The 17942-nt window shown below is 38.6% G+C and overlaps 1 protein-coding gene across 1 annotated transcript in view; it reads right to left on the bottom strand.

Moving 5' to 3' along the window:
* The window catches only part of MROH2B (maestro heat like repeat family member 2B), a 64412-nt gene that overhangs the window by 40479 nt on the left and 5991 nt on the right, over positions 1–17942 (bottom strand). Inside the window, exons 6-17 of the mRNA XM_046000670.1 lie at positions 15783–15937; positions 13145–13285; positions 12672–12764; positions 12511–12580; positions 10829–10942; positions 9415–9488; positions 6648–6770; positions 5842–5955; positions 4174–4330; positions 3988–4028; positions 2901–3042; positions 2303–2346 (exon numbers count right to left, since the gene is read on the bottom strand). Of these exons, the coding sequence (XP_045856626.1) occupies positions 2303–2346; positions 2901–3042; positions 3988–4028; positions 4174–4330; positions 5842–5955; positions 6648–6770; positions 9415–9488; positions 10829–10942; positions 12511–12580; positions 12672–12764; positions 13145–13285; positions 15783–15937 (1268 nt within the window). The remainder of the gene's footprint in view (positions 1–2302; positions 2347–2900; positions 3043–3987; positions 4029–4173; positions 4331–5841; positions 5956–6647; positions 6771–9414; positions 9489–10828; positions 10943–12510; positions 12581–12671; positions 12765–13144; positions 13286–15782; positions 15938–17942) is intronic.

Here is a 17942-nt window from a genome sequence, read left to right as displayed (position 1 = left end):
TTTTATAAGTTTATTTATTTATTTATTTTTAATAATCTCTACACATAATGTAGGGCTTGAACTCACAACCCTGAGAACAAGAGTCACATTCTCCTCCAACTGAGCCAGTCAGGCACCCTTCTCTTTATTTATTTTAATAGCTATATGCTGTTATGTTCTGAATTTCCAATAAGAACAAGTTATTCAGAAGGTGGAAGCAACTCCATGTAAGTGCCTTCCTTTTTCCTCTTATATAAAAATTACCCAAAGTCTTAAAAAAAGAAATTAATCCACTTTGAAACTTAAATTGAAGTTAACATATTTCAAGTTTTAAACAGATTTGGAAAAGCTTTATTTGTCAATGTTAGTTTGTTTTACCATAGACTAAAAGAAAAAGAAAGGACATTTTTGGAATAAAGAATTAAAATGTCTTGAAGAACCAATTAAATGTGCAAGTACATTTTGCTAACTTCAACTCTAGTAACTAAACATTCCTCGTTTCACCAATTGTTCTGAGCCAAGTTCTCAGTCAGCCATCTGAACCTATTTCCTTCTTCACTGAACAATACATAAAAAGGTGTTTTTGTCTTTTTGGAGGACAAAATCCATTGCAATTTCTAAAGTCCATTATTTCTCCTGTATTTTCCCTACTTTAACTTTAGAAAAGGACTTTTGGTGTCAAAGCCCATGAAGATTTCTAGGTATTCTCTTAGTAGGAACTCATTCAGTGAGTGGGCCCTTTGAAGAGAAGAAATTAAACAGCCTTGGAAGTCTGAGAGAAGGAGGTACATGCAAACAGTTTTGGGAGAAGGCTAAATAGAAATAGAAATACACTCAAGATTGGAAGAGGGAAAAGAATGTTCTCGAGGCTTCCCTCTAGAGAGAGAACTTTCCTTCCTAGTTGGAATAGTTACTTCAAAATGGTAACTGGGGAAAATAAGGTAGGAATTTTGAGGAAGAGAAGGGGGATGATAAAAGAAGCATGAATACAGGAGGAGAGATGGATCCTAGAATTAAAGACCAGGAAAGTAGAGCAGCTACTTTCAAATCTCATATTGGGTAAGAATCATTTGTGGGAGTCTTTAAAACATGCCAGGTCTCAGAAACCCATCTTAGAGACTCTGATTCTGGGAGGGGCAGTAATGGAACATGGAGATGATGAGGAAAGGTCACTAAAACTTGACATTTTTTTTAAAGATTTTTATTTATTTATTTGACAGAGAGAGAGAGAGAGAGAGAGAGAGCACAAGTAGGCAGAGAGGCAGGCAGAGAGAGAGGGGGAAGCAGGTTCCCTGCTGAGCAGAGAGCCCGATGTGGGGCTCCATCCCAGGACCCTAGAATCATGACCTGAGCCGAAGGCAGAGGCTTTAACCCACTGAGCCACCCAGGCGCCCAAAACTTGACATTTTTAAGAAGCCATAGTTAATTTCTATGTAAACAGCTTATGAACTGAGACCATGCTAGGTTAAAAGCTCCCTTTCTGTGGGCTCCTTGACCTCCTGTAGTCTCCTGAAATCAAAATCCTATCTGTAGAGCCAATGTCCAGCTCCTACTTGCACTTTACCATTTTGGGTATTTGGGATCTTTGCAACTGGTTGCAAACTGGTTGCCAAAGTCCAGAAATTTTATGGATTTTTTTTTTTCTAGAAAAATGGTATAATGTGGCTCTTTGGTTTTTAGAAATCAGGAAAAAACACAGTGAGAAGCAGAAAGGTGAGGAAACAGAGTTGTATTTAGAAGCACAGAAGTGGAAATGATGTCAATTTGTGTTTATTTAAATGGTAAAAGAATGTAATCATAAGGAGAGGAAAAAACTGGAAATTAGAGAAGATTTAAGATAGACACAGGGAAAAATATGAGTAGGTGAAATCTTCAATACTATCTTTTTTTAAAAAAGATTTTTATTTATTTATTTGACAGAGAGAGAGAGAGATCACAAGTAGGCAGAGAGGCAGGCAGAGAGAGAGGGGGAAGCAGGCTCCCTGCCAAGCAGAGAGCCTGATGTGGGGCTCAATCCCAGAACCCTGAGATCATGACCTGAGCAAAGGCAGAGGCTTAATCCACTGAGCCACCCAGGCACCCCAAAATCTTCAATACTATCTTAACTCTTAACCAAATCGAAGACTAAAGATTTTTATTCAAATTATGGTGATGTAGAGACTGTAATTCTTAAGCAATCACTTCTAACATTCTAGTCCTTTTCCTAAGGAAAAGAAATGTTGTTTACTGCCCTTGGGTATCTGGATCTTTTTAGTTAAGATGCGTGACTCTAGCTGATTTTTATCATCCCATCATCAACAATTAGTCTAGAAGCTACCCTTACCTGAAGCAGCATGGTTTCCCATAGCACTATGCTAGTGTTCTTTCCTAGAAATAGAAATTAAAAACAGAAAATAGAAATAGAAAATAGTCAGGACTCTGTTTCTCCCTTGCCAGGTCCCCAATGAAAGGTGAAGCCCCACTTTAAGCTTTACAGAGGATGACAATTTCAGATGAAATTTACTATGTTGCCAACTTCAAGTGCTAACCAGACAGGAAAATGTCTTCAGTCCATGTTACAAACCTAGGGTTTTTTTGGTTAACTTCAACAGTAACTACTGTAATGACCATATTTTAATTTTCTAACATAAATAGTAATGAATTTTAGAACAATACCAAAAGGGAGTTTGTCTAAATAGAAGAAAAAGACCAGAGCAAAAGTAAAAGTTTCTGCTAAGAATATTACCCACTGGATCCTCCTGTAGTACAAGTATGTGGTAAAGAATTAGAACATAAGGAATCAAAGAAAAAATATAGCTGCCTACTTTGCATATCAAATTCATTGTTTAATTGCCTCAAATGAACCTCAGGCAGAGAAGTGGTGCCTCATTTCTTTATGTTCTTGCCTCCTTCGATAAAGACCTGATTCCACTCCCCTGTACCTTCCAGAGGCTGCAGGAGCTCAGGAAAGCGTGTTTTCCACAGGTTTACCAACTTGGGGTGGATTATCTCAGGCAGTATCTTCAAAAGTCCTATTGCACCAGCCCCACATAATTTCCCTAAACTGGCAAGCATAGATATTACCTGAAAAATGGAAGATAAAAAGTTAATCAACTGCAGGAGTATTTAAAATGTCCACCTGCCTTTTCCTTTTATTGCTGTCCTGGATGCCCTTGATTCCTACATTAAACCATCTTTCAACCAAACATCAGTCTATTTCTTACTTATTTATTTATTTATTTATTTATTTATTTTTTTATTTGCTTATTTACAGCATAACAGTGTTCATTGTTTTGGCATCACACCCAGTGCTCCATGCAGTACGTGCCCTCCCTATTACCCACCACCTGGTTCCTCACTTATCTTTTTAAAGGTTTTATTTATTTATTTGACAGACAGAGATCACAAGTAGGCGGGGTTGGGGGAGCAGGCTCCCCACTGAGCAGAGAGCCCGATGCGGGGCTAGATCCCAGGACCTTGAGATCATGACCTGAGCCGAAGGCAGAGGCTTTAACCCACTGAGCCACCCAGGCGCCCCCTATTTCTTATTTTAGAGCAAAGCTAATACTTAAACAATCCCCCTCCCATTTGCATCTGAGGATAAAGGGGAAAAATATATAGAAACCATCAACCAAAAATAAATAGAAGGTACCAACACTTAGATACATTTATTGATCAAATAAAGACATGTGGAAATGGTATCTGAGCAAATGCTACATATGGGAGGGAAAAGGAAAGAAGGAAATCTAAATAATAGATGTGGAATTTATTTGAATGGTACTTGGGGATCAAATTCAGTCTATGCTTATTTTAAAATAATAAATTAAGTTTAACGAGCATTTCAGAGCGAGAAGATAATCTTGCCAATAATCTTAATGAGTGTATTAGTGTAGCAGGACATTTATTATGCCATTTTAGTGTTTCTCTTGGTTTGGACTTGCTGTGTAATTTTTATTAACATTTATTTAGAACTGAATGATCTATAGTGGCCTAAATTTATCCCACATTAGTTATTCATAACTCACTCACCAGAAGTCTGGCCAATAGCTGCTGGGGCGAAGGAAGTTTCACTGGAAAGAGAAAGGGATTTCCATTATTGCTGTGGGGGCTAGAGAATTCAGGCTGGGGTTGGGTATTTAAGCAAAGCACTGTAGCCTTTCTGGAAATGAGCCTTTCATAAAAGAAGCGTTTTGCTTTGTTTTTGAATGCACACACCAGCTCCGGTGGAGACGACGAGTGCTGTTGACTCCTTGGCATCATTCTTCTTCCTCTCCTCTGCCATAATCAAGCTTCTGATGATATTAAACAGGTAGTCCAGAGTTCCTGTATATTCTGCAGGAACTACAAAAGTCAGGATTCTTGGCCACAGCACCTGGGGAAAATAAGGCAAGATGCAAGGATTTCGGATTTGTCCATGACTTCTCCTTCTGATTAAGAACATGTTCTCTCACCTGTTATATTTTTGCTCTTCAGGCCAAATCAAAATGAAATCTCTGCATTCATGTTCACATTCATGTACACATTCATGTTCAGGTGCTGGATGTAGTGAGCGTTACTCAGCATGTCTGCATGGGTTTGCTGCTGGAATTTGGGGCAGGACAATTCTTCCTTGTGAAGAAGTGTTCTAGGCAGTGCAGGAAGGAAGTCTAGTACACCTGGGCTCCACTCACCAAGGGTCACCAAGCCCTTTCTTTGTCAGTGTGGCAACCCAAAATAAGTCATGTATGTCCCCAAACCCCAAGACTGGAGTGTGTTGCCCAGAGAGAATGACTGGGAATGGATTGTGAATGGGCTTCTCTGGGTGCTGAGCTTATTGCTCTGGAGTTCTGGCAACACTTGGTTTCTTTAGTCAGTCCGTTTCATATTCTCTGGAAAACTCCCTTGTCCTCATGGAAACCTTGGGGTCAACATGGACCCTTCCCTTTGTCTTACCATCCAGATTTAATCACCAAGCCCTGTATTTTTTTTTTTTCATTAAAAGGTCTTCCATGCCCTTCCATATTTCCTTCCTACTCTCATGACCCTGCTCAGTTCCTGGGAGTTATATCTGATCTCGTGCTCACTCTCTTTAGTGCTCACTGCTCTTAGTCTACTCCTATGTAATTCACTGATCTCTTACAGTTATTTTATACTTATATTTAGCACCTGCTTAACATTTTGAATGGCTCATCAGTCACAAGGTAGGAATTTGGCATTTCATGCTCACTGGAGTCTGGGCCTAGACTTCTTTTCATCATTTACTTTTACATGAAAATGTTTCAAACTTCAGTATGCAGCAGAAATACTGGGACGTGTTTGCGTGCAGATTCATGGGCCCTATGCACAGAATGCGGATTCAGTAGATGTGGGATATGGCCTGGAGATCTGCGTTTTAAATAGATACCTTAGATAATCCAAGAATCACACCTTAAAATGCCATCCTGGATGAAGCCTCTGATCCACTTAAACTCGTCTGTTGCTTGTCTCTTGTCCATGCCATGCATTTCTGGCCAGTTAATCCTTTCTCAGGTTATTTTTGCTTAAGAAAAATGCAAATGCCAAGGCTCCTACCATGAAGGTATAGATTATTTTTAAGTGTCCGCTGTGGCCTGAGAATGTGTGCTTACAACACCTTCCCAGATGAATGGGGAAAGTTTAGCATTCGCTGAATTAGAATCGCCACTCACCACTTAACTATATGTCTAGGTATGCTAGGGGAACAGGAGGTGCTTTTGAGGACCTACTCTGTTCTGGGCCCTGAGCATTGCAATGTACTTCGTTGCATCAAGCATCAAAAAGCTGATGACAGCACATGAAGGACAAATTCATGTCTTTACTCCTAAATGGGCAGAGCTTTAGAGAGACGATCAAAGTAACTGTCAGTAGTGACAGAAAACCACTTACCTGGGGCATTCCAATGACCAGTGGGTCTAGGGTTTTTAAGACCTCGAGGCTCGTTTCCCGGACAGATTCCTCTCCCTTTTCAATCTCATGGGAGTTAGGTTTCATTGGTTTTTCCTTCAAGAAAGATGAAACAGGTGACCTGTTAATAATCCTTCCTGTTGGTTCCCTCTGACCTTACTTGGATGTGCTCTCAGACTCCAGGGAGGACAATACAGTCACTCAAGGGGCTCATGGAATCCAGCAGTTTTGGTCTTCAGTACTTAATTTCTGTTTTAAAGTGCACGTTGGAGGAATTGGTTAAAACAAACACTGCTGGATAAAGCAGAAAAGCCAAAATTGTGCCGGTCCTTGAACTACGGACATTCCCTCCCTCTCTCAGGCCTTTGCTATTGCCTTGGGTGCAAAATTTTCAAAGGCACAGCCGCTTAGTGGAGGGGACTGTGATTTTGGCTATCATGGACTTACTAAGATCCCCATCTTACGTACATGCTTTTTAGGAAGTTAACCCCCATTTGGCAAGTATGGATGTCTTCTATTTTCTCTGAAGTAGTTCACTTTCTTCACCCCTGTCTCAAGCCTTTGAGGACAGATTGCCTCCTCTGGGAAAAACCATGATTTCACCTACCTTGAATTTATCATAAGCCGTAAGCGATACCAGTGAAAGAGAACTCAGAAGGCTAGAGGCTGAAAAATTTATCGATAAAAGTGATAAGATTGAAATACAACTTCTAAATTAGTCATTGAATTGAGCCCTAGTTAACTGCCCTTGTTACACTGTAGCTTTCAAAGCTGCACTCTCTTCATACCAGGTTCTTGTTGGACATGGCAAACTGGGAGAAGATATAATCAATCAGTGGCCATCCTTCCCGGGCTTCAATGAAGCATTTCTCACACATGGTTTGAATGAGGAGGAGAGTGGAATTCCTCACCTAGAATCAAAAAAATGTATTTGCAGCATTTTACTACATTGGGCAGAACAATAATTTAGCTTCTCCTTTTCTTTAACCTTCATGGATCGTTTGTGAGAACCTTCCCAAAAAGGAGTATCAGTTGAATGATGGGACTACACATAGATGGAGCAGGGAGCCAGCTATAGCTTATGATTTAAGGGTTACAGGAAATGTCTTCTTTAACCAAAAATTATTCTCCTTTGCTCCCAAGACATATGTTCTGTTACTGTACATTATGAAATGTTGGTATTGTGGGTTAAAACACTACCTTGCTTTTAAAATTCTCAAAGAACAATAGCATGATGAACTACAGATCTATAATCTTTTATCTACAATTTCAAAACCCAAAAAACTCTGGATGCTGGAATTTTGTTTCTTGAGTCTGGCCTTAACTCATTAGGTGGCAAAACCCAACTCAACTGTTTTAAAACTGTTTGTAGTCTTCACTTATTCTATGTAGTGTAGATCTGCATGTATTTTCTTACAGAGATATTAATGAGTTTGATTGTGGCTACAGTCACAGGAATGTCTTCCTAAAATCAGGAAGGTTGTGAATTCTGAAATATATTTGGCCCCAGGGATTAGAACAAGGGATTATGAACCTGTACTATAATTTTTAAATAATTAGGTTTGTTTATTGAATTGCTTCCCTGGAAGATAGAAAACTCAGATCTAATTCTTTTTTTTTTTTTAAAGATTTTATTTATTTATTTGACAGACAGAGATCACAAGCAGGCAGAAAGGTAGGCGGGGGAGGTGGTGGGAGCAGGCTCCCTGCTGTGTAGAGAGCCCGATGCAGGGCTCAATCCCAGGACCCTGAGATCATGACCTGAGCCGAAGGCAGAGGCCTAACCCACTGAGCCATGCAGGTGCCCCTCAGATCTAATTCTTTACTGAATAGGTCTTTTAATGGAGAGTTGGAAAAAAAGAATAATTTTGAATAAAGACGTAGGACCACAAGGTAGTAAATAGCATAAATATACCAGTAGTCTACCTAAATGAAGGAGAAAAAAAGTTGTAATTCTCTATTTTTTCCTGGGGAGTTAGACTCCTTAAAGTTTCTGCCCTCTTTCATTCTACCCTAAACTCTTTTAGTCATTTTTTGATTGGCTTGGCCACTTCCTGGGCCGAGCTTTTATCTATAATTACATCATTATTTTGTAAATTTTTAATTTAAAAAATTTATTCTGTCTTAAGTATTTATTTTTGTTTCAATTTTTAATTTAAATTCTAGTTAGTTAACATATAGTGTAATATTAGTTTCAGGAGTAGAATTTAGTGATTCATCACTTACATATAATGCCTTGTGCCCTTCTTAATGCCCATCACCTATTTAACCCATCCCCCACCCACCTCTCCTCCAGCAACCCTCAGTTTGTTCTCTATCCTTAAGAGTCTGTTTTAAAACTGGGGGTTGCTGGGGGGAGGTGGGGTTGGGAGAGGGGGAGGGAGGTTATGGACACTGGGGAGAGTATGTGCTATGGTGAGTGTTGGGAAGTGTGTAAACCTGGCGATTCACAGACCTGTACCCCTGGGGATAAATATACATTATATGTTTATAGAAAAAAATAAGAAATTAAAAAAGAAGAGTCTGTCTTATGGTTTGCTTCTCTCTCTCTCTTTTCTTTCCCCTGTGTTCACCTGTTTTGTTTCTCAAATTCCACATATGAGTGAAAATCATATGATATTTGTCTTTCTTTGACTTGTTTATTCCACTTAGCATAATTATTGTTATTTATTGCTTAACTTTTGTTATAGTCATTACAGATAAAAGTCTCTTAGGGGAATTTTCTTCTTTTCATTGGTTTCTGTATAGGGCTTTGATCCAAACAAAATATGGTTTTAATAAAAAAATGCAGTAATTTCTATTTTTTTGTTCATTCTAGTACAAGTTATATATCTTTTCTAATATGGACTACTTTAATCAAATAATCAGGAAATATTGTGCAATATATGTGCAAGACTTGCTCTAGATTTCCCTAGTTGGAAAGTAAGATATCTAAGCTAAAACAAAAACAAAACAAAACAGACTTAGGGGTTATTATTTTTTGTAGGAAGATACATAATTTTTATAATTAGCAATTTTTAAACCATTTGAAGAGAGTAGCAGTGTGATGCTCTGGGCAAAATCTTTTTTCCTACTGAGAAGCCCTTGAACTGAATGTACTTTAGAACTTTACCTTGATATAGTTTATCTTCTGGGGGAAGATTGAATTCTATTAAAATTAGAATTCATCCCTGAGCTCTTTATAAAGCAATCTTAAAGTAGATTTAAAAAAAATTTTTTTTTAAAGATTTTATTTATTTATTTGACAGAGAGAAATCACAAGAGAGGCAGGCAGAGAGAGAGGAAGGGGAGCAGTTCTCCACTGAGCAGAGAGCCCGATGTGGGACTTGATCCCAGGATCCTGAGATCATGACCTGAGCTGAAGGCAGCGGCTTAACCCACTGAGCCACCCAGGCGCCCTAAAAAAAAAAATTTCATTAACATATAATGTATTATTTGTTTCAGGGGTACAGGCCTGTGATTCATCATTAAAGAAGACTCTTAAAGAATCAAAGCCATTTCATTAATTCCTAAAACTACCATCAACAAAATCAAAGTCCCCATTATTTCTCTTACTTTTATATTGAGGTCACCCATGACAACTTTGACTGTTCTTTCAATTGAAGTGATGTGATCCCGCAACTTGGACTCTGAAGGACAGGGAGAGAAATTAAGAGGCCAGGTTCAGTAGGAGTACAGTCTGTTCTAGGAGTGATGAAAACCCATTAGAGTTATGGCACATAATTACAAAGTCTTTTGTCCATAACATTTCATGCTACTCAATTTCCTCTTACCCTCTTCTCCATTTTTTAAAAGACTCTATTTATTTATTTGAGAGAGAGTGTGAGAGAGAGCATGAGCAGGAGGGTTGGTGCAGAAGAGGAGGGAGAAGCAGACTCCCCACTGAGTAGGGACCCCCCCCCAATATGGCGTTTGATCCAAGGACCCTGGGATCATGACCCGAGCTGAAGGCAGACCTTAACCCACTCAGCCACTCAGGCACCCCTCTTCTTTTTCAATTTTTGAAAGACATTTATTGCTCTCTTTGCTCCATATTATATTAGATTTCATCTTGTTTAAAATGTTAGGTTCAAAAGTGGACTCAACACATAATGCCCAATGGACTAGTTTTAAATTTTGTGAGACTACTTCATGTTTCTTGTCTGCTGATTCTTCAGTAAATCTCAGGGATAACTGTATTTTTTTAATTTTTGAATTACTATAATATAGGATAAAAATGAATTCTCATATTTTTTTGAATCCAAGATATCATCAATCTTATGAGATACCACTATTTTATATTGTACCAAAAAAACCTAATAGTGGCTGATTATAATTAAAGATGTTATCAGTTATGAGATGCATTCCAATATCATGAAAATATGTGCTTCTTGGAATTAATGAAATATGATATTTCATTAAGTTCTGTTGTTTTCTAAATGCACTAATCTCTAGAATATGGTGCATTCCTCCCACCTAATCCCTATTTATTGGGCTTCTTAGCCAGCCTATTAGATCTTCTAAATTCTAAATTTGATTTTCAAAAATTCTACTTCTTCTCACCTACTTATATCCATATGTATCATGAAAGAAGAGGTAATTGTAAAGAAGAGAGGAAACTGAAAATGTAGTAAATTATAGGGGCACCGAGTGCCTCAGTCAGTTATGCATCTGCCTTCAGCTCAGGTCAAGAGCTCAGAGTCTTGGGACTGAGTTTCTCATCAGGGTCTCTGCTCAGTGGGGAGTCTGCTTCTCCCTCTCCCTCTTCCCCTCCCCCTGCTCATGCTTCCACACCCTCTTTTTCCTCTCTCTCTCTCAATAAAATAAAATCTTAAAGTAGTAGATTGTAGATGACCAAAAAGACAGAGCTTTACTTGAATGTGATCTTCTATAAATACCCCAAAGACACAGAATAAAGTTAGAGAATGCATAGGTTTCAGTTTGCTTCTTGGGACAAAATAAACCACTCTGGCTTCATTTCTTTGCTTACCCTCAGCATTGATAGCTGATCTTAACAAAGTCAAAATTCCCATTCGAGTGGTTTCATTATTACTCCTCATTTGTTCATCAAAAAATTCCATCAGGTCTGCGGGGTTGGAATGGGCTGCAGGTTTAAGAAATACTGGAGTCATAAGAACTCATTTTCACCTTTGATAAAACACTTGTGAATGGGAAAAGCAGAATTCCATGAGGATTTTCAAAGTCACTCTTTGGTTGATAACTAGATTTTATTACATCACCGCATCTTTAGTATCACAAAATTAAGCAGTTTGGTCACTAAGAGAGATTTATATACCTAGGTCCACATCTGTTCATACTTATAAATATGACTTTATTTCGAAGTTAGTTTTTTTTTAACAGATGGAATCAAATTAAGATGATGTTAGGGTGGGCCTTATTCAGTATGAGATGAGAAAAGGAGAGGAGACCCAGGGAGGACAACTTGGAGGCGGAGATAGGAGTGATGCTTCACCAGTTGGAGAGCTGGAGAGCTACAAGGTAAGGCAGGAAGCAGGGAAGAAAGAGAAAAGGCCTGATTGGAGGAAAGAGAACATAATAGAAAGGTAATGCAGTGAAGTAGTAGAAATGACATATTTTGGGGAGGGTGGAGGTGGAGGTATGGGAGGTATGGGATTGCTCTTGTCCAGACTTTTCAGAGTATGTTGGAACATAATTTGTATATGGACTCTGAGAACTTGGTGCCTCCTCTATGACCTGCACCAGGTGTTTTAACCAGACAGTGGGTGAGAATAAGAAGGAAGGGGGAAAGAGTGAAGAAGAGAGTGAGAGGGAGACAAGGACTAGATATTAAGAGATGACGAGGGAGAAATGGTGTGACTTTAGGTTTGACACAGTTTGAAATAGACTCAAATACCAAGGAAAAAATGATTTCCTATCCCTAGGATTATCAACTCACCTTGGTTTGCCCAGAAATAAATTCATGCATATGTAGCCCATTAATTTTTGACAAAGGAGTAAAAAATACATAACAGTGCAAGGATAGTCTCTTCAATAAATGGTGTTGGGAAATGGACAGCCACATGCAAAAGAGTGAAACTAGATCCCTACCTTATACCATATACAAAAATCAAATCAGAATAAAGACATGAAAGTAAGACCTGAAACCATAAAACTTCTAGAAGAAAACGTAGGTGGTGAGCTCCTTGACATCAGTCTTGGGAATGATTTTTAGGATTTGACAGTAAAAGCAGAAGCACCAAAGACAAAAATAAACAAGCAAGACTAAATCAACCAAAAATCTTCTGCTCAGCAGAAAACAACAACAACAACAACAACAACCCACAAAAACCATTAACAAAATGAAAAAGCAACATATGGGATGGGGAAAATATTTGCCAACCATGTATCTGATAAAGGGGTTAAGTCTCAAAATGTGTACGGAAATTTTCTGGTTTTAGAACTGAAAGTTCTATCCCTGGAAGTCCAGTAGTTCCAGGCAAACCAGGGTGATTGGGTGATTGGGTACCTACCTGTTGTGCTTCTCTTGGGAATGGGAGGATAGGGAGAGGCACAGGATACCATGAGTTGAAGGAATTGTGTGTATGTGTGTGTGTGTAATAACTAATGCAACAGTTTGCACATCCTTCATCACTGTTGTCATCATCACTGCAAGACATTTTTATTAAAAACCCTCTGGTTGCTAGGTCCTACCTAGAATGAGGAAACAGCTTGAAGCTTCAATTTCATTTTCCTTTACAGGGGGCTCTGGAGCTCTGCACACCTGAATGAGAAAGAAGAATCAGGTGGCAGATGTTAAAAACAGAAAACCAGAGGAAATGAAACAATCAGATCTGACAGCAGGGTTTTCTTACCTGGTGGAGTAAACTGATAAAGATGGTCTTTCTCAAGCCCTTTGGAAGGGCAATGTCATAAAGGACCACCGCGGTCAGTATTTGTTTTAGACTCTAGAATGGAAGCTCTCAAAGGTTAGTAGGAGGCTGCCCATGAAGCAGCAGCACAGGATGTGGAAGACAAATAATTACGTTTTTTGTGAGGAGAACAAACCCATAACCTTCCTGCGGTCACCAGTTTTCTTTAGTGATTCTGAACCCCCTGCCTTAGTCAGTGCCTCAGCAACTTGAAAAGAAAATTCTTAATCCCTTTTTTGGATATTCCATCACCCAGCTATGCCCACCTCTTCTCTACCTCATGTTTCTCAAAAAGTATTTAAGTTCAACTGCCCAGACCGGTATCTCGCTTCCTTAGGACATCTGGAGACTTACTGTCTTCCAGAATGGTTGTGGATAGACTCTCTGAATCGGTTCCTTGAGGGTGTGGCTCTTACCTGAGTGACATGGAAATCAATCTCTTTGTCTTTATACTGGTTCAGGAGCCAGGGTACCTGGTCCAGGGCATAGTCACAGAGGTCTTCCCGATGAAGCAGCAGGCTCACTGTGGGGCCGTGCGCCTTAACGATGGCCAAAGTCTGCAGAGGCAGCCAACGAATACCACGTCTAAGACTTCACTGTGCTTTTTGTACAGTTCTCAGAATACTTGGAGCTTTAGACAGCCCCACACAACTTTCCTCACTGCTTCCAACCAAGAAAGAATTCTTTAAAAAATGTTTGGGTTAAGATCATTGCATGAAGCTGTTACAGTTATGTTTGTATTTTTAGCTCTGTCTACATTTGTATCTCTACTGATACTCATTTCCATATTTGTCCCCTTCCTATTTCTTTAACCTTTCTCCACTAGTCACTTTCTTTCAATATACTAAGTTGAAAATTTCCCTTATATTAAAAAATTCTTCAATTGCAAATCACTCTGACCCCACTTCTGTCTCTTTCTTTTCTCCAAAAAATTATGTGATTAATCACTAAATTCTACCTATGAAACCAATATTACACTATATGTTAACTAACTAGAATTTAAATAAAAACTTGGAAACAAACAAAGAAACAAAAAGCAAAGTTTTCTGAAAGAGAGGTCTACGTTTGCCATCTTTACTTCCCACCTCTCATTTACTCTTCAGTCCACTCTGGCTTCTGCTGATATAAAAAACAAATGAGTGTAAAATATCAATGTAAATAGGTTGACTGGAAAAATTTAGAAATCACAAAAGTTATGAAGAAGGAAACACAGTATACACATCGATGACAGTATCCGTAGATAATCACTCTTTGGTGTACTTTAGTATTTTTTTATTAATTTGACTTATTCTACCCTATGTTTCTTCTATACATTTTAATTTTTAAAAAACTGACACCATTCTTTAATATTTTGTTCTATATGCTGCTTTTCTACCTAATATTAGGTGATGAATTTTTTTTCTGTCAGCTAAGTTTTGTTGTTTAGCAAACCATCTCAAAACGTAGTGGCTCAGAATAACAACCATTTATTTCACTCAACTGTGTGTCAGCTGGGTGATTCTTCTGAGGAGTTGGACATTTCCAAGCAATGGATGCCTTTTAAGATTATTCTCGCTTGAGCACCGTAACAATAGACTTCATACATCTCCTTTTGCTTCTTGAAAGTTATTCCTTTCTTAGTTTCTAAGATCTCATTCTCCTTGCTTAGAACCCTCCAAAGGTTTCTTATTTCTTATAAAAAAAAAAAAAGTCCAAACTCCTGTGTAAAATTCAAGACTCATCATTATGTGACTAAGACCAAAATCTTTCCTGTTTTTTTTTGTTTGTTTGTTTCTGCTTCTTTATATCTCCCTTCTCTTTCCCCCTTCCCTCTCTTCTACTGGACTCACTCAAGTGTGCATGTTATCCTGTCTCCAGGCTCTGCTTCAGCAACTTTTATGGCCTCTTTAGGGAATGCCTTTTGCTTGGGTGAATGTCTTTATAGGCTGCAAGCTCAGTTTCAATGTCACGGACTTTGCAGTACTCGCCACAGGATTTAAGTGCTTCTCTCTCTCTCTGGTCCCTCATTACTGTGTGCACCTTCTTGTCACTTGTCTAACTCTTTCTGTGGGAAGCTAGGAAAGTACTTGGTGAATTTGTATTGAATTGTGTTTTTCAGGTGCCTTAAAGAAAAGACTTCTATAGGATATTTTAAAAGTTCCAAGTTTGCTAATGATTTAACTACCTCAGTATGTTAAAAAAAAAATAAATGCTTTGGTAGCTTAAAGTATAGAAAAGAAACTGAGCTAGAGAAGACAAGTGCTACATCTTTTAAATATAGGAATAAAAGACCTACATAGGATGTAATTTACTCTCCATTTAAAAATTATACTGATTTAGCAAGATAGGCATGGGATTCCATGTGCATGCCCTTTGTAATCTCTTCTGCACAAGGCATTTCAATCTTTTGAAGTAGTCATGCACGTCTTTAGATATTTTATTTTATTGTCATCTTCATAGACATGGGAAATTTTTTTAAAGATTTTATTTATTTATTTGAGAGAGAGGGAGAGAAACCATGAGAGGGGAGAGGTCAGAGGGAGAAGCAGACTCCCTGCTGAGTGGGGAGCCCAATGTGGGACTCGATCCTGGGACTCCAGAATCATGACCTGAGCCAAAGGCAGTTGCATGACCAACTGAGCCACCCAAGTGCCCGACATGGGAAATTTTTGTTGGCTGCTGTTTTTCCTAAAGAGTTGACTCAGCCCAAATATGGGTTATAAGACATGAAATACTGAATTTCTCTATATTTTACTCATCTCCAGTTAGTCATTGTTCTTTCCACACACTGGAATGTCAGTTCCACAAGAGTGGGGATTTTGGTCTGTTCAATCCCTGCTGTCTCCCCAGCATGGGGAACAGTGTCTGGCATGTCATGGGGACTCAATAAATATTAGCTCAAGAATGAATAAATAGTGATTTGAAACAGGAAAAACAAGAGTGTTGATATACCTTATAAAAACACAACTCATAGCTTTCCAAACAACTGAGATTAATGATCATGTCAGAAAGGGGAGGAAGTTCAAGAAGCATGGAAGGAGAGCTCGCTTGGGGCATGCCGAGGCCCCCACTCACTTGCATGGGCGAGGTAATGGGGGCCCACTTCTCCATTATATACCGGAACAGCATGAAGATCTTGTCAGATAGTCGGTTGGCATCCAATCTTGGATAGGGAAAGTCTCTCCAGTGGTTGACATATTTGTAAATGGCCTTGCTGAACTTCTCAAGGGCTGCATTTTAAAAACAACCACAGACTGAGAAAAATATAAAGATGGGAGGGCCCATAAAATACTTTGAGAAGAGCGTACTGATAATTAACAAATGTGTGATAATTTCTATAAAATGTTATATGACTGTACCAAATAAACATATAAAAAGTATTCAGCCACGGTAGTGAAATGTAAGTTAAAACCATAATGAGAAAATACAACAAACCATCTAGAATTCCTAAAATTTCAGACAATGTCAGTGTTGGTAAGACTAAGTGCAGCTGGTGTTTTCACATACGGCTGGGGGGAGTGTGAATTGATACAAACACTTTAGAAAACATTGACTATGTATGCCTTATGACCCAGAAATTTCACTCCTAAGTATGAAATTGGTTAAATACACAAACATATAGGCACTAAAAAACTTGTACTAGAATGTTCATATTCACTTTGGGGGGGGTCATAGTCTCAAACAGAAAACAGAAAAATGTCTGTCAGCAAGTAGAATGGATGAACTGTAATATAGACATGTAATAGTATACAGAAGTGAACACAGACAATTTCACACAACAACATGTATGAATTTCACAATAGGTGAAACTAAGCTATGGTGTTAGAAGTCAGGCTTGTGGTTACCCTTGGAAAGGATAGAGATCATGATGATTGGCAGGAAAGATGAGGTGGGCTTCTGGGTTATTAGTAATTCCCACTTCTTGACCTGAGTGGTGGTCATACGAGTAAGTTCATTTTGTGACAACTCATCAACCTGTACACTTCTGATTGGTATGTTTTTCCATGGGTCTGTTTCACTTCAATAAAATAAAAAAATGTTGGGCTTGCAAAAATATCATTTGGACCACGAACCCATATATATTTGCATCAAATGTATTAAATACTATTATTTGTTCCTTCAGCTCTCTTGTTTCACTAGATGATGAAGAAAATTCATAGTTTACTCCTCAATGATACTTCACATGCAAAGAATACTCTGGAAAGACCCCGAGCCGACAAAAAGCTGGCCATGTATTGACTCATTAACATTCCCTTCAAACTGATCATCTCCTGCTATACATTGTCATAATCTTGTGTGTGTGTGTGTGTGTGTGTGTGTGTGTGTGTGTGTATGTGCTCATCTTGTACTGGCCAAAATCAACATGAGGGAAAGGATGTCTTATCTCTTGACTATCTGAAGCAATGAGCACAATGTCTGCTTATTGGCTGATTAAATGAATAGCTAGATGGACGGATGCATGACTATGAAATTTTATACCTATTCTTTAGTGGCAGCCAGGCAAAAGTTGCTTTAAGACCAAAGGGCACTAGATAACTTTATAACACAAAGACAGAGAATCCCTTTTTCAATGCTGTGATGATTTCTAATTTTATTTCCTTTTCCCTGTTGGGTTGTTGATATTGCGGGTAGAAATGCTATTACAAGCACCAAAGTTTATTTGTAACAACACAGTGTTAGCTGTGATAGTAAGTAGGAAAAATAAAAAAGTATTGAAAAGTGGGCTAATCTAGTATAAAATTGCTCAAGTTCTTGAGCCAGACTGTCATAGTTCAAATCCTGGCTCTGCCACACACCAGCTGCATGACTGCAGGCAAGCTCTTATATTTCTATGCCTCAATTTTCTCATCTGTAAAACGAAGGAAAAATGTTACTTACCTAATGGGGTTGCTGTGAGGTTAAAGGAAATAATAATCTTAAAATACCCAAGGCAGTATTCAGGCACAGAGTACATTCTCAGGATATACCAGATACAAATATTGCTTCCATAGAGGGCAGAAAAGAAGAAATGGCCAAAACAGAACAGAAAAGTCTTGGTTGAGAGGTAAAGATGACATTCTTGGAAACACAGGCTTTTAAATATTACAAAATAATAGTGCTGGGGGGTTTTAGAGGGGAGAGGGATCCCAACAATCCCTTTATTTAATGTGTTTAGAGGTGAAAATGAGATGGAGAGAGGATGGTTCAGAGGATGATCAAGGAGAGGAGCCCAGGTCTCCAGACTCAACCAAGAAG

The sequence above is a fragment of the Meles meles genome, chromosome 3, assembly GCF_922984935.1.
Source record: "Meles meles chromosome 3, mMelMel3.1 paternal haplotype, whole genome shotgun sequence".
NCBI classification, from domain to species: domain Eukaryota; kingdom Metazoa; phylum Chordata; class Mammalia; order Carnivora; family Mustelidae; genus Meles; species Meles meles.
This window is presented reverse-complemented; position numbering and strand designations above follow the sequence as displayed.